Source organism: Vulpes lagopus, chromosome X, assembly GCF_018345385.1.
Source record: "Vulpes lagopus strain Blue_001 chromosome X, ASM1834538v1, whole genome shotgun sequence".
Taxonomy (NCBI): Eukaryota; Metazoa; Chordata; class Mammalia; order Carnivora; family Canidae; genus Vulpes; species Vulpes lagopus.
Window position 1 is genome coordinate 42,168,581 of NC_054848.1, and position 16,587 is coordinate 42,185,167.

The 16,587-nt window shown below is 49.4% G+C and overlaps 1 protein-coding gene across 5 annotated transcripts in view; it reads right to left on the reverse strand.

The window, feature by feature from the left end:
- Positions 1-1,332: 1,332 nt before the first annotated feature.
- Positions 1,333-16,587, reverse strand: part of OTUD5 (OTU deubiquitinase 5) — a 28,156-nt gene continuing 12,901 nt past the window's right edge. For 2 of the 5 annotated variants that reach the window (XM_041740952.1, XM_041740950.1), the window contains exons 3-9: positions 9,088-9,152; positions 8,842-8,998; positions 8,600-8,748; positions 4,795-4,998; positions 2,945-3,146; positions 2,745-2,858; positions 1,333-2,440 (exon numbers count right to left, since the gene is read on the reverse strand). In XM_041740952.1, coding sequence (XP_041596886.1) covers positions 2,316-2,440; positions 2,745-2,858; positions 2,945-3,146; positions 4,795-4,998; positions 8,600-8,748; positions 8,842-8,998; positions 9,088-9,152 — 1,016 coding nt within the window. In that variant the 3' untranslated portion in view covers positions 1,333-2,315. The remainder of the gene's footprint in view (positions 2,441-2,744; positions 2,859-2,944; positions 3,147-4,794; positions 4,999-8,599; positions 8,749-8,841; positions 8,999-9,087; positions 9,153-16,587) is intronic. The other 3 variants (XM_041740951.1, XM_041740953.1, XM_041740954.1) reach the window with 3 other exon arrangements.

Sequence of the window (16,587 nt, forward strand, 5' to 3'; positions counted from 1 at the left end):
CACACACAGACACCACCCAGAAAGCAAATACACACATATACTCTCCCTTATTCATCCAATATTTATTAGGGGTCTACTGTAAGCCTGCCAGGCCCTGGCAGGGGTGCAGATATTAGAGATACACAGATTAAGTTAGGCATCACAGCCCTTGCCCAGGAAGTGAATCACAGAGTTATTGGGGAAGGAGTAAAGACATATTTGTGGATAGAGATGGGAATATGGATGGGGTCACACAGGGCTTCTCAAAAGGTGACACTACCCATCTTGAAGGACAAGGTTGGGGGCTCAGGATATGGAAAGGGCAAATTCCAGGCAGGGGCCAATGAAACTGGAGAGAGCAGCAAGAATAGGTAGGCAGGGGCCAGATGGTGTAAAAAACTTCAACATTAGGTAAATAAATACTATCTGCTAACATTTGGGCTCTCAGAACATGCCAGGCACCATGCCATCAGACATTTTATGTTGACCACATGCATTCTCTCTCAATGCTCACAACCAGAGAGAGTGTGAGGTAGTAGACATTAATCACTCCTGTTGTACACATGGTGGGACCCTTGAAACTCAGCCTGTGATTTGGCCAAGGTCACATAGCTAGAAAAAAACAAGGTGGGTTCCAAACCAACTCTCCAACATCTGGATGATTGACTAGTGGATTCCACAGATACCCCACAAGATGGCCACTCAGCCACCATGCCTTCACTGGCAGAGCTGGACATGCATCCTTAAATAGGGGCCTCATTAGTGAGGCACAGCAATATACACTCTTGACAAAACCTGGGGGCCAGCCATCCTTCTCTGCCTTGGTTGTACGCCAAGGAAAGGCAGGGGCATGGATGTCAGAGGACTGGGAACATGAACAAGAAAGGGTTTAACCATTCCTTACACCAGAGAGGCCCCTCCAGTCAATTCCACTACACTTACGTTGATATGAAGCATCCGTTGTGCCTTTCCAAAGCATTTCTACATCAAATATCACAAGGGAAAAGCAAACACACATAGGGAAGGAGGCAGGCAGTAAAATTGGAACTTCGGTCCCAGCCCTCAAGCTCCTAGTCCTCTGCTCCCATCACAACCCAGGATACAGGGTGGGCAGGTTACATGTGACAGAACGGAGGCAGGGGCAGCAGGCAAAGATGGAGCTTTCTTGGTAATAACAGGTCCAGAAGTTGGTTTAGTAAGCAGTGAATCAAATATGAACAAACTCTGGGCCTACAGACAGAGCTTACTGGAGAGCATGCAGCCCTCAGAGGTCAAGCCAAGGCCTAGGCCATCACCACCTCTGCCCAGAGGCCCACCCACCTTGTGCCCCACATAGAACAGAGGCGCTCAGGGGAAACTGACATTTGGTTTTATTGTGCCAAGGACATTACAGATGGTGGATCTTGTCAACACCTGCAGGGCAAAGGTGTCCCATCTGCTGAGGCTGCGCCCACTCCCCACGCTCAAATCCTGGGCGGTAGCAGCCATGATCCTCAAAGGTGCCCCCCAACCCAAGATTCCGAAGAGACCCAGTGGTAGTAGTGGTGGTGGTGGTGGCAGTGGTAGTGATGTGGAAGCAGTAGGAATGCAGCAAGGTCAAGAGTCTCATTGTCCAAAGCCCACAAGACACCTGCCCCCTGCCCCCACCCCGGCTTGCACTCTAGACCCTGCCTACCTCCACAGAGCTGGAGGCAAGAGACAGTAACCACATCTTTGTGCCCCCTCTGTCCCCATGGCCTGTCTGCTCCCAAACCAGAGATGCCGCCTTCACAGAGCCACTGCTATTGTCTACATCATTTTGGATTGGTTGATTTTATAAGATAAAAGTACATTTTAATAAAGAAAAAAATTCAACATTGAAGGCTCAGACATTCTTGGGGTACTGGGAAGGGGAATTCCCACTTCTTCCTCCCACCTCCCCAGCATCATTGTGGAGGCGGGGTGACAAGTTTTTCTGATCTTGGAAGGAATGGGGGGCAGGGAGACTTTCCTCTGTCTGAATGTCTCTCCTCAGGGGCTGCCTGGCTGCCAGTTGGTTTGTTTCTGTGTGCCTCTCGCCTACCTTCGGCACCCTTGCCCAAGTCCCCTGTGGAATGCAGGGATGGTGCTGTGCAGGGGGCAAGAGGACACGTCAGCTGGCGAAGAGACAGGTGATGGTGGTGGTGGCAGCGATGAGAAGGGGTGCAGGGGTGGGCCAGCCAGAGGGAAGTGGGGAGGAGGGAAAGGAGGGGAGAGAGGGAAAAAGGCAGGAGGGAAGAAAGCCGAAGAAGGTGGGGCGGCACCGGAGGGCAGGAGTGGTGGGGGTTGGGAGATGGTCTCCAGTCTCTGGGTCTCCATCAACTCTTGTCTGGGGGTGGATCTCTGTGCACTTTGTTTTTCTTCATACTGTCTAGGTATTCCTGTTGGGACACTGCCAGCACCGATGCTAGGATCTCATCATCATCCCAGTCATTCAGACCTGCTGGGCAAGAGGAAGGAGCAAAGGATGATGGAGCACTCCCAGCCCACCTTCTCCTTACCCTTTGCTGATTCCTGGCTCGAGCGATCCCATCCAGGTCCCTCTATGCTTCTTTCTCTACAAGAAGGCTCCCCCAGGCCTATGAAATCCCACAGATTCCCTCTGGACACATCCTTTGGGCCTGAAAATTCCCGTCTTCCTGGGGAGATGGCCAGAGGCTCCAAAAGCCCCCTCTCAGGATGTGCTGCTTCTTCCCTCTCTCCCCAGCTCCCAGCTGGCCCCTGGCCCCTAGATAGAGGAGGCTTACCAAAGGCAGAGGGGGACATCTGCTGAATGAGGGCCCGGCACTCCAGAGCAGGGTACAGGGACACGAGGGGGGAAGTAGCTCGGTCAGCCCCCGCCGAGAACTGGCTGCTTGTACCTGGGGCAGAGGGACAGTCAGAGGTGGAGCCCACAACCTAGGCAGCACTTCCTAACCCAAGCTTCCCCAGTCACCAAGTCACTGACCTGGTGCACAGGGTGAAGGAGGTTTGGCAAGAGCTAAGACAGTGCCTGGGGAAGGGGGCTTGATGCCCAGCTCGGCGTGCAGCTCAGGATGTTCGGGTGAAGAGGCTGAACTCCGCTGCCGCGGGGACCGGCTGGTCCACTCCTCCAGGCCACTGGAGGCTGCTGCTGTGGCAGAACTGCATGTGGCGCTGGCTTTCCGGGGCTGCAGGGGTGGGGGGAGGAGGAGGAGGAGGAGGAGGAGGAGGAGGAGGACGAGGACGACGAGGACGACGAGGACGATGACCACCACCACAACCACGACCACGACGACGACAACAGAACAGGACAAGGAGGATGATGACGACGACGACGAGGAGGAGGAGGAGGAGGAGAAAGAGGAGGAGGAGGAGGAGGAAAGGACCAACGCAAGTCATGAGCTGCCTCTGCCCCATCCCTGAGGGTTGGCTCCCTCCTGGAATCCTGGCTGTGATGACCACCATCATTCCTGGTCACACAGCAGACCACAGGACAAAGGTAAGCTTCTTAATCCCACCACCCTCACATCCTTACAGGCAATCTGGCAGGAAACCCGTACCCCCACCTTCAAAATACATTCAGACTCCATCCCCTTTCCTCATTCCTCCCTAGCCAGCACCACCATCCACCATCCGTCACCACTGGGACTAGAGGTAAGACTCCACACCTCGCTGGTTCCCTGCTTCTTGCCCTAAACCCTAGGCTCCATGCTGCCCTAGCTATCAGGAGGATCCTGTCCCTCCTCTGCTCACAACCCTCCCAAAGGCTTCTGCCTCACTCACAGTAAAGGCCAAAGTCCTCACCACAGCTCACAAGCCCCTTCTCAATCTGTCCCCACCACCTCTCTGACTTCACTTACTACAACATTCTGCTCAACCACCCTGGCCTCCAGGCCACTCCCAAATCACCCTGGGTATGCATTCCACCTCAGGGTTTTGCTCTAGCTGGCCTTCTGCTTTGCCTGGCGCATGCACTTAGCTAACTGCCTCACCTTTTGCAAGCTTTTGCTCACATCTCACTGGCTCTGAGGTCTGCCCACCCTGACCATACTACTTCATATTGTGAACTCTCAGCTCCCCTCAGCCCTACTCATTCTCTTTGCCCTGCTCTACATGTTTCATCTATCCCACCTCTCAACTAGTCTATTCATTATATTTACTGTTTATTTTGTTCTACTCTGCGAATATGTAAGCATCACAAGCACAGAGATCTGGGCCTGCCTGGCTCACCAATGTACCACCCATATACTAAGAACAGTGCCTGGCATAGACCTGCAATAAATATTTGTTGTAGAAATTACCTGACTCTTGCCAACACCTACAATCACTCTAAACTCCTTGTGATTCCTCAAATGCCTGCCTGCTTTGCCCCATCCCTGCCTTAAAAATCCAACCTTGCTGTGTGAAGACTGACCAGGGCGCCCATGTCCACTGGTCCCCCAGCCAGGGTCAAGGGCCTCACTGATGTATCTGTCTCCCTCAGTAGACACGGGATCACGGAGAGTGGAGCAGGCCTGACCGGATTTTACATCTTCAGCCTAGAGCCTGACATAGAAGGACATTCAACAAGAGCTTGTCCCTCTTGAACTATCCATCAATCCCCACATGTCACCACCAGTGGCTGGCCTCCCTCACTCCTTAAGACCTTGTTCGGCAAAGGTGTTGAGAGTTCTAAGGCACGATGCCAAGACTAAGGCCGAGATGTGGTACAGACCAGGCTGAGAGCTTCCTTCTCTCCCAGATGTCAAAACTGCTTAATTTCTTCTGCCTGTTTGGGGGCAGAGCATGTGAAGTAAGGGGTTCTTGGCCAGGCCAATAACAGAGCCCAGGACCCACCTGGCTGGGGCCGCGAACCTGGCGGGCCTGTTTCTCCTGATCCCGCAGCCACTGCAGGTAGGATTCTCGAGCCACCTGCTCCTCAATGGCCTCATTTGTGGCCTCCCAGTCTGTGGCCCGCTTTTTGTCTTCCAGCATCTGCTGTTCAATCCAGGACTCCTCTGATGTTTTTATGGCATTCTTCATCAGGGACTGTTCTGCAAACTACAAGGCAGGGAGGAACAGGGATGTGGGGTGACACTCAACTCTGGCCATGAGCCAGAACTAGTTTGGGATTATGGGCCTACAGGCCCAGAAGAGAGGAGATAGGAAGGCAGCTACTCTTACTAACCAACCCCCTGAGTAGGCTGCCTAATTTATCAAGAAATGGCGGAAGGCAGGTTTGGGTAGAGGGACTTGTCATTCTAAACTTCTATACTTAGAAGCCCTGCTCCCAACCCCAAGACACCTTGAGTGAAGTACTCTGCCTGGGGCAGCCAAGTGCTGGAATTTAAAGATGCCTCACCCAGCAATGACTCAGTTTCGTAATGCTGAGACTGTCCTCACCTGTGTCCAGATGGGACCAGAAGAAAAGATCACCTGAGAAGTTAGCTGTGTGTCCACAGGGTGAAGGGAGTATTTGGACATTTAAGGGGACAGGGAACGGTATCATCGCGGGAAGAAGGGGTGTGAGGAATTGTGGGACACTGTAGGAGAGTGCTTTTTGTCAGGCTATGAGATACAACAGCATTAAAAAAAAATGAAGTAATAAAAAAATACCAGAGCATATTCAAGGCATTAAGTATTGCTCAGTGAAACTCTTAACATTATTTTAATGCAAATATACACACTACACACCCATGTACATGTGCACTAAGTTATGATGTAAAATGTAATATTTTACCTATGCATAGTAGTCCAAAAAGTATGTAAAACTCTAAGTTAAAACAAGCCAATTTAAAAACGCACAATTTCCTCAAAGAAGATATTCAGCTGGCAAATAAGCACATGAAAAGATGCTCAACATCATTTGTCGCTAGGGAATTGCAAATTAAAACCATGAAGTCTGGGACGCCTAGGTGGCTCTGTGGTTGAGCGTCTACCTCTGGCTCGGCATGATCCCAGAGTTCCGGGATCGAGTCTCCCATCAGATTCCCTTGTGAGGAGCCTGCTTCTCCCTCTTCCTATGTCTCTGCCCTCTCTCTGTGTGTCTCATGAGTAAATAAATAAAAATCTTTAAAAAAAAAAAGTAAAACCATGAAGTCCTTTGCCAGTTGGGAGACCTCAGTTAAGAACTGTAGCTTCATAGAGATATGGATGGTTACATAAAGAAATATTTCTAGGTAAGTGTATACACATGGGTTAGTATACACAGATATATCTCCTTGCTCTGTCAGCTGAAAGGGCCTAGAAGCAAGGACACCCCAGTGGCAAGGAGCACACTCAGTATTCAGATCTTGGTTTCTAGTATCATTCCAATAAAGAGGAACCAGGGCTCCTTGGAAAAAATGACTGGTTCTAGAACTGGGGCAAGAAATATACAAGATGAACTTGGAGCACCTCATAGTGCCAGAAAGAAAGTGTTACAAAATGAAACAAAATAAACCAACAAAAAACAAAAATTAGAAAAAAACCCCTAACAACTCACCATCACAACGATGTCAAAGAGGTGCAGGAGCCAACTAAGAGACCTCCAAGAGGCAAAATGGAAACAATGTGAGCATCAAAATTTATATTTTGGGTTATAATCCAATACTATAAGTATAAAAGAAATACCTCAGTCCATACTGACTGAAATAAATGGGAGACAAAGGACAAATTTCCCTTGCAGAAGAATTCTACATAATTTATGTAGATACTCTGCCCTCAAGAAGATGGAGCATAACCTCCACTTTTTTTAAGTGTGGGCTGTACATCATGACTTCCTTCCAAACAGGAAGGTATGGAAAAAGGAAATGGGGGGGGGAGTAATTTTACAGTGGAAAAAATCTGACAAAACTACTACTGCCGGGGATCAAGGTCAACATCAACAGTCATAAATCATGTTCCCAGTATATACCGTTGATATGATGTAATGACAATGGTACTCTACCACTGTGATCTTCCTCCCTAAAACCCATAATCCCAGTGTAATCAATGAGAAAAACATCAGACAAATTTCAAAAGAGAACCATCCTACAATATACCTGACCAGTACTCCTCAATACGGTCAAGGTCATCAAAAACATGAAAGTGTGAGAAACCGTCACAGACAAGGGAGCCTAAAGAGACATGATGACTTTAGTTAGTAATAATGTATCAAATGTATCAACATTCGTTCATATATTGGAACAAATGTATCACAGTCCTCCAAGATTCCTTAGTAACAGTGAAACTGCTCAGGGGGGAGAAGAATACATGGGAACTCTGTAGACTATCTTCTCCATTTTTTTTGTAAATTTAAAATCATTATAAACAATTATGTCTACAAACAAAAACCTTAAGGCATTCATTTTTTAAAAAGGGGGAAAAAAAAGGAGTGGGGCGCCTGGATGGCACAGTTGGTTAAGCTCCCGATTCTTGGTTTTGGCTCAGGTCACGATCTCAGGGTCAAATCAAGCGCCATGTCAGGCTGTGGGCTCAGCACAGAATCTGAAATTCTTTCTCCCTCTCCCTCTGCCCCTCCTGCTCATGCATGCTCGCTCTCTCTCAAAGCCAATCTTTAAAAAAAAGAAAAATGAGTGATCAGACCATGAAATGTCATAGATCATTCTTAAATTTAAGTACATCAAATTATGTGAAAGAAGTCACTCTGAAAAAAACTACATGCTGTTAGGATTCTAATTCCATGACATTCTAGAAAAGGCAAAACTAGAGTCTGTAAACAGATCAAAGATAAAAAACAAGGAAATTCAGAGAAAGTGTCAGAGCCAAGAGGAGCCAAAGGAGACAGGACAACTAAATGTAGTACGGTCTCCTGGATGGGTCCTGGAATAGATAAGATCATCAGGGAATGACTGAGGTCATTTAAATAAAGTATGGTCTTTAGTTAAAATATCAATATTGGTTTAGAATTGTGATAAATGTTCTAGGCTGATATGTTAATCAGAGTGGGGAATATGTAAATTCTCTAATCTCAGTAATTCTGTAAATCTAAAACTATTCTAAAATTAAGAGTTTACTTAACAAAACAAAAAAACCTACATTGGAGGGCGTGTGTTAGGGTGTGCATTTCCTAAAATGAGGTAGGGGCACTTTCTGTTTGTAGGAAGTGAAACCTGAAGAGAAGATAGCAAAATTCCCAGAAGATGACTGTTTATGAGAGAGAATGAGAATATGTCAGCATATGCTGGAAAATGTGCTGCCACCTTCTGAGTGCCTACTAGGCCACAGGCCCTGTGTTGGGCACTTTCTGTATCTGCCGAGCAGCCAGCCCAGATTACAGGTATAATCTGCCCTAGGTCCCACAGCTAGTAAGCAGTAGGGCCAGGCCTGCTCATCATCAAGTCTCTGTGACCACAGCTATCTAGAACTGCTGAGCATTAGAGGATCCATGTGGGTGCCAAGATACCCAGACCAAGCCTGGGTTCACAGTTCCCAGATGTGTCCCAAATGCCAACCCTCAACAGGCACAGAAGATGAGTAAAGCCAGCTCAGACAGGCAAGAGGAGACCAAGGAATGAGCCCCGAGAGATCACCTTGTTACTCCCGAATTTTATAGAGGTGAGACCTCAAGAGCAACTCCAGGGGACAGGGCGTTTTTGTGGGCTAGGGCAGAACTAAGACCTCAAAAGAGGCTTCTGGCCTCTATGTCTAGCAGTCATCCTGGGCATGGGGACCCACTTACCCCCGGTTTGAATGATGGCAGGCCTAGCCCCACACCGATGGTGGCCTTGTTGGGATTCACCACTGAATTGTAGTGGATATTCCGATGGTAGCTGACGCGGATGGGTTCATCCTCGTTTTGATGGATCCCATGGAATGTGTTGATGGGTTCTGCAGAGAGAGAGAAGGAAGGAGCATCCACAGTGGACCGGGCAGGCTCAGATCAGGGTCAGCCAGCTGCTCATCTACCCACCACAGAAGTACCTGTGCTGTACTGGTACACCTCCACGGGCCGGTTGTACATCTCTGCCATGGCCTGCATCTCAATGTGGTTGCCATGGCAGTTGTTTTTCCGCTTCCTGTTGATGTAGGTGGTGAAGTCCTCTGTGACATAGTTGGAGAAGTAGTCAGCATTCTTCATCTGCAGAACAGATCGGAGGGTCAAGGCCTGTGCAGGGAGGAGACGCAGCTACTCTGCCCCCGCCCCAAGGCCTCTGCAGGGTCTCTCACCAGATAGTCCATGCAATGCTTTCGCACAACCTCATGCATGTCCTGGTCTCCATACACCTGGTCAGCTGTGGGGGCAGAAGAAAGGAGAGGCAGGGGTCAAGAGCTACCACCAGAGAAGAGTTCGAAGTCATGGAATATCCCTGGGGGTGGAGGGCTGGGGCCAGGAAAACTCCTTCTCCTACGCTATGGCCTGGAGAGTGCCTGGCTTTGTGGGCTGGAATGGGGTCATGGAAAAAAAAAAAAGACAGGCAAGAACAGTCTTTAAGAACAAAAGAGGAAAAAAAAAAAAAAGAACAAAAGAGGGCAGCACGGGTGGCTCAGGGGTTTAACGGGTGGCTCAGGGGTTTAACGGGTGGCTCAGGGGTTTAACGCCGCCTTCAGCCCAGGGTGTGATCCTGGATCACGTCCTGCATCAGGCTCCCTGCATGGAGCCTGCTTCTCTCTCTGCCTATGTCTCTGCCTCTCTCTCTGTGTCTCTCATGAATAAGCAAATTTAAAAAATTTAAAAAGTAAAAAAAATAAAATAAAAACATTATAAAAAAAATAAGAACAAGAGAGTACAGGCCTCTCGGGCAGATAACTTTGTCCAGGGCTTACCTGGCTACTCAGACAAGTCAACAAACATTTTAAGTCCCCTAAGTGGCCTCGAGCACCAGCAATTCCACACTCTCCCCCTCACTCTTCACATGAGGAAGCTGAGGCTGAGGGAGAGTATGTGGCTTCACCAAGGTCACACAGCAAGTCAGTCTGACAGATTCAACTCTAGAATTCAGTTTTCCTGACCCATGGGAGCCAGCATGGCCTTCTTAGGTTAAAAAAATAAAAAAGAATAAAAATAACTGGGCTCCATGCCCAGTTCTGCCAGATACTAGTGAGCTAAACAACCAGAGGCAAGCAGCCCAAGTGTCCTGAGCCTCACATGCCTCACGTGTAAAACAGGAATAAGCAGGATAACTCCCTGGCAGGTCTCCTGTAGGATCAAGGAGATAATGGGTGTAAGGTGACCAGCACTAGGCTTGGGACAGAACAGTAACTCAGTAAATCAGAGTCCCCTACCCGTAGTGGGACTGGAAGTGGGGTAGTGTGAAGGTGACAAGGGGGAGTAAAATCCTGCCCCTGTCTGCAAGCAGCACACCATCTAGCAAGAGAAATAAGACACAGGTGAACATAACTTAAGCATAATTCAGGAAAGGCAGCCTATGGCCCAAATGGTCAGTCATGGGGTTTTGATCAAAGAACGAACCAGGCTCCCCCTGCCTTACTTGTGGGATCTTCACCCATGCCATTTCCTCTTTTCAGGGCATTTTTTTTTTTTATATTCTTTTTTTAATAATATTTTTTTAATTTTTTTTTATTTATTTATGATAGTCACACAGAGAGAGAGAGAGGCAGAGACACAGGCTGAGGGAGAAGCAGGGTCCATGCACCGGGAGCCCGACGTGGGATTCGATCCCGGGTCTCCAGGATCGTGCCCTGGGCCAAAGGCAGGCGCCAAACCGCTGCGCCACCCAGGGATCCCTCAGGGCATTTTTTCCACCATTCTCGGCTGCCTATTTGTCAGAAACCCATGTATACTTTATATAGTTTTCCACCCCTCCCACCCTCCAGAGCACTTCTATCACCAGATTTATCGAAGGTGTGTGCAGGCTTCCTCTGCCTAACCACTCTGACTCCCACTGAGTGCCGAGAGCAGGTCACAGCCAAGTCCACTGCAGCTGAAGGCCCAATACAGTTCGGGAAATGGGAAACAGCCTGTTGTGTGGATGGACAGGCTGGGGGAGCCAGGGAGCCTTCTCCCTGGGAAATTAAAGTGGGCTTGAAGACAAGGCACAGCCTGATGTCCACTGGCTAAAACAAAGAGAGAATTTCCCTGGGGCAGGGGCAGGGTTCCAGAGGGAACACCCCAGTGTTGTTCCATGACCCCCAGTCTACCTTTGAATAATCGTCAGAAGAATGCCTTCACTGCCCTCCCCCCTCCCTCCCTGGAGGAATCTATGAGATAAGGAGAAAAAGGCTACTCTGAGATAGAAAATGGGGCAATGGGGCCCATGCCTATCTCACGGCCTCGGCCTCTCTCGGCCTCTCACGGAGGTGCAGAGACGGGAGGGGGAGGGGAGTTGTGAAGGCAGGAAGGGGTAGCCCCTTCACCATGTAAACAAGGATGTGGGTTCTGTGGCCACACTCTCCCCCCCCCCCACAACAGCACTTCCAGCTAGTCACGTGCCCTGCGCAGAGGCTGGGGCCCCCCTGCTGCTGCCTTTCTTAGAAGCTAGGACCACAGAGCCCGCTGTGGCTGCCTAGGGCTATTTATGTAGAAGGAGCTTGGGGTGCTGAGGAGGCAGTACTGCCAGCAGCTGCAGTAAACAGGAACTGAGATGGCAGCAAAGGGGTTAAATAGGGGTTGGCCTGCCAAGCTCAAGGAGGTGGCTGAGAGGTTCCTCAGAAAGGATCAACAGGCATTTCCTGAGAGATGGTTCTACCTGAGGTGCCAGATGCCAAGAAAATGGCAGAAAGGGGAGACTAGAACAGGGAAGGGAGCTGCAGGAAGCTAACAAAGCACCCCAACCACTCCCTATCCCTTGCCATTAGCCCCATTGCCTAGCAGAAAGGCTTTGCTGACTCCTAGCTGTGTGGCACTGGAGCTTCGAGCTCTCTAGGCCATAACGTCTTCATCCATAAAGTGGGGAGAATAACTCCTCTCCCTTTCACAGGGGGCTGTTGAGACCAGGGGTAGGGTTTGCTGGATGCCTAAGGTGTACCATGTGTTCAAGAAATGAACCCAGGGGCTCCCTCTGTCCTGAGTGGACAAGGACTCTTTCAGGTAGCTAACCCTCCCCAAGTCAATCAGAATGTCACCGGAACCACTTATTATGTCCTTCCTCATCTCTGCTGCACTTCCTCAGCCAGAGGAAAGCCCCGGACAAGGAGTCTAGGGTGTCCCTCCTCATACCAGCAGGTCCTGCTCACTACCTTTCCTGAATCCAAAGATCCATAGGTCTCCATTCTGTGTCCATAGTTCAAATCTTCAGCAATCACATTAACATTAAACCAGGAGTCTAGGCTTCACACAAAACGGGGTCCTTAAGTGACTTTCTCCACCCACCTGTAAAATACCCTTTCTTTCCTCAATCCTGAGATGCACTGACAGATGGTACTGTACATGTGTTTAAAAGACAGCTTCTGTTGGGTGGTGGGAAGCAGCGGCACCACCCACCTCACTGATTCTAAGATATACCCTAGAGTTTTGGGATCATAAATGCGGAAGAAAATGTGTATCTAAACACCAAGGAAACCGAGTAAGAATACATCCCCAATGAGAGAGAAAAGGATCTTTTCAATGATATTAAGGTGGGATAACCATCCAAGGCAGGGATAAAACACAGCAAGTCCTCCCCATTGAGGCAGTGCTTGTCTGACTTTGCTAGCCCCACCTTTGTCCTCCAGAAAGCTCTCCTCCCCTCAGTGAGTTGGCACTGGGGACAAGGGGCTAAGCTGGACTTCCCTGTGGGGGCCAAGGTGGGGAAAAGGGCCCAATGGACCTGCAGAGGTAGGGGAATTCAGAGACCTTGTTTTGATAGAAACCGAAACTCCTCTTCTTGCTGACGCTGCACTTGTGGGCAATCCGCACCTGCTCTCCCCTCCCAGAGTCCAGCTGAAGGGGGTCCCCCACTACCTCACCTCTATCCCCAACCCAAAGAGGGCTCAGAAATCCTCAGGACGATAGCAGAATTGATTCCACCAAGGCCTTTTCACATTCCAACTTATCCTATCTTGACCCAAAAAAGCTCTACTTTACACAGGAGGGATGAGATTGAGAAATATGGCACAGTTGGCCCAAGGTCACACATCTAGGGAGGGTGAAGGTAAGGCCAGGCTCTCAAAGAGTTTAACTGGTGACTTCAAACACTGATGCTCCAGTGTACCAATCTAGCTGTCCCCTTAGCCATCTGCCTGCCTAGAGAAAGGCTTGATTCTGCCTGCCTCAGTTTCCCTACCTGCACAAGTAGGAACCAGCTGGAACCCAGGAAAGGCCTGGGAGTGGGCAGAATTTAGAGAGGTCAGCATAAATCTTACCTCCCCATACCTCACATCTGTCCTTTCTCTGAGCACGCTGAGACACCAGCATAGAAATACACATGCGCGTGCACACACACACACACACACACACACAGAAAGCCAGCAGATCCTGCCAAAGATGTTCCCTGAGCCAAATACCCATACCACCCTCACAACTACAGAGACCTATCCCATTCAATAACTAACTACCCTTGCTGCTAACCAAGAAAGACTAAAGGCTGGATGAGAGACAAAGCTGTACAAAACAACACCGCCACCTCCTTCCTACCCTTTGCCATGGAAGGGAGAAATAGCTGATAGCTCTAACAGACTTGCCTCAACCTCCTTCCCCTACTGCCTGGGGGAAGGTCCTCCAAACCACTGTAATCCCTCCTCCTCAGGCTCCCTAAAATAGCCACTATTTGCCAGAGTTATGTGGAGAAGCAAGACAGGAAAGCCTGGACTATCTAAAGGTGTTTAATTAAGTACAGGGCCCTACCATTTGTTTTAGAGGCACCTGGGAACTGCCTCCCCACCAGGTTGCTGCCTGCCTGCCTGCTAGAAGAGCCACAGCAAGTTCTGCTGAGGACAGAAAAGGAAGCCTGGTGTCTGCAGGGAATCTAAAAACAAACCACACAAATGTGTGTACACACAGCAGCAGGAGGAGACAGGAACTTGATCTGTTCCCCACTTGCTTCCTGGCCCAGTGGGAATCCTGGCCTCACTGAGATGAGCCAGGAAAAAGGCCTCACTTGTCTGTCAAGGAGCTGCGGTGTACACCTGGCCCACGACCCCAAATGGCACACCTTCAGTGGGGGGAGACACCCTCGGTGAGAGGAAACACAACTCAGTCCTCTTAATAGCTTGGTCTCTGAGATGCCCACTCCTCTACTCAAGGATTCCCATGGCAAAGATGGGAAAACTAAGGAAGCAGGGCAAAAGAGCCCAATGGAAACTGGTGTACATAATAGTCCAGGGGAATCTTCTCCTCCTGGCCTAGTTCAACCTCAAACCGGTGTTCTGACGCTGGCTATGTGACCAGAATAGGGTCCTGGCTTTCTCGTAAGGGCTCAGTTTTCCCATTTATAAAACAGTCAAAATTAATTGAAAATCCATCCTTCCAATGCTGATGGTCCAGGCTAATGTTCTGGGCCCCATCATTGTAACATACACAGCTCCAGCTGCTTCCCATGGCCCAGAGAGACGCATGTGTGGCCTTCACTTTGCCTACAAAGGCCAGGGCCAGAGGTTTTTGCTGAGTAAAAGTTATATGGGGAGAGGGCAAGAGAGCGGCAGACTCATGTTTCCAGGAGGAGGTTATCTGAGCCTAGAAGGGGCAGGGTGGGCCACAGGATACCTCAAGAACTCAGACTCCTACTTCCACTCCATCCATCCAAGCCTTCACTGATGCTCACAAGTCCCCAACAAGGGGTGCTGGGAAAGAGCAGTGAACACTGGTTCACACTAGAGACACCCACACCTCAGAGGCAAATCTGAGGGTAGAAAGCCACCTGCCTCAGGATTCCCAACAGTAGAGGACCACAGGCTCCTAAATGGAGGAAGTAAGGCCCAGAGAGGTCAAGGAATATAGCTGAGGTCACCCAGCCAGTCAATAGCTAAGCTGAGAAGCTAGGGCTTTCCCAGGGTCATAGAAAGAACATGTCCTTTGGACACCTGTGGGTTCTCATGCCAGCTCTGCCACTAATGACCCTGAGCATATCATTTCCCTTTCCTGAGCCTGAATCTTCTCCCATCTCATAGAATAATAATCCCAATTTTGCAGATGAATCTGAAGCACCCAGCTGAATGCCAGCAAACAAGGTCAGGGAACAACAGAGCAGCCTGTGTGTAATTCCCCCTCCAGCTCCAGCCTTCAGTTATGTGCTTCTTCCACTATGAAACACGTGGCAGGAAGCTAGAACCTGTAGGCCTCCTCATCTGGAGCCCAGTACAAGCTAGGCTGGAAGCAGAGGGGCAGTAGAAAGCCTGAGGACAAAGTCCCCTTCCCAGGCACATGTCCTGTGCACTCTGCCTCAGGGAAACCTCCAGATGAGGACTAGAGACCCAGGGGCCACGCACTTCCAGGGGGTGACCATGGGGCTTCTGAGGTTTTACAGAGAAAAGCCAAGGGCAGCCCAGTTGGGGGAAATGGGTAGCCAGAGTGCTGATAAGGAAAGGCCTTCAACCTGCCACGGTCACCTCTTCCTGTAAGCTCAGGCCCTTTACTGGAAGGCCCGAAGAGGCGGGGGGTGGGGGGTGTCAGAGGGTGTTTGAGGAGGTCAGCTGGACGGACACACATGAAACTTTGCTGTTGATATGGGTTACTGCACAAGCCAGGTCCTTGCCAGCCCTAACATCTGTCTCAAAAACCACCCTAGACCCAGGTGCCTGGCTGTATTCTCTTCCTTTCAGTCTACCAGCAGCCCCATTCGCCCCCATATCCATCCTGAGGGTTCAGCACAGGGCCTAGCACCTAACAGGCCCTTACCTATTCTTTCTTTGCTTTCCTTTGGCCCAAGATGCCCCAAAACCCAGTTCTTTCTCTAGGAAACATCCCAGGGAGAACACAGGCTTGAACCACAAGCAGGAGTGGGATTTTCCCAGACTGGCAGAATCTACTGCCTGAACTCAACTCTTCTGCTTGGCAGAACGAAGAGGCAAGCACCCACCCCACTCAACTTCTTCCACCCATTTGACAAAACATTTGTGGTTTTGAGACACTAGTGTAAACAGTATTCAGACTTTACCATCTGCTATCCTATTCCCTGGGGGTCTACTAGGTGTCAGAGGCACTGAAGGAATTTACTGAAGTAATCTCATTTAATTGTCACAACTCTGGGTCTTTGGCCTCCGTTACAGCTTCAAAAACAGGCTCAGGGAAAAAGAGCTTTTGTCCAGGTTCATACCAAGAATCAGTGGCACAGTCAGGAGTGGAGCCTAAGTCAGTCCAGCCCACCAGTAGACATGGGGGCTAGCCACATGGTGAGAGAATAGCAGACCTTGTAAAGATTCAAGGAGCCCTTCATAATCAATACCATTTAACAGATTTTTGGAAAAATGGAAGTTTTTGAATCACGGCCAGAACTAGAAGACAGGGTTTCTGACTCCTACCTCAAGGCTCCTATCAGAGGGCCCTTTTCCCTGAGAGATACCACAGCCCCAGTGGAAGGATCAAATCACATTACCAAAGTTCCCCTGGATGCTAGCACAAGGCCTTCAAACTGCCTGGGTCATAGATTCAGAGCCAGAGAGGCCTCAAAAGATGTCACTCCAGCTGGATAGTAGATGGTATGAAGAAATTATGAATGTTGTTAGGTAGAATAATGACACCGGTTATGTTAGGAAAGAAAGAATTCTTATCTGTCAGAGAAATGTACATAAATGTTTACAAACAAAAAGATTCAATGTTGGGGTTTTGCTTTAAAAATGCTGTTTCAGGAGAGT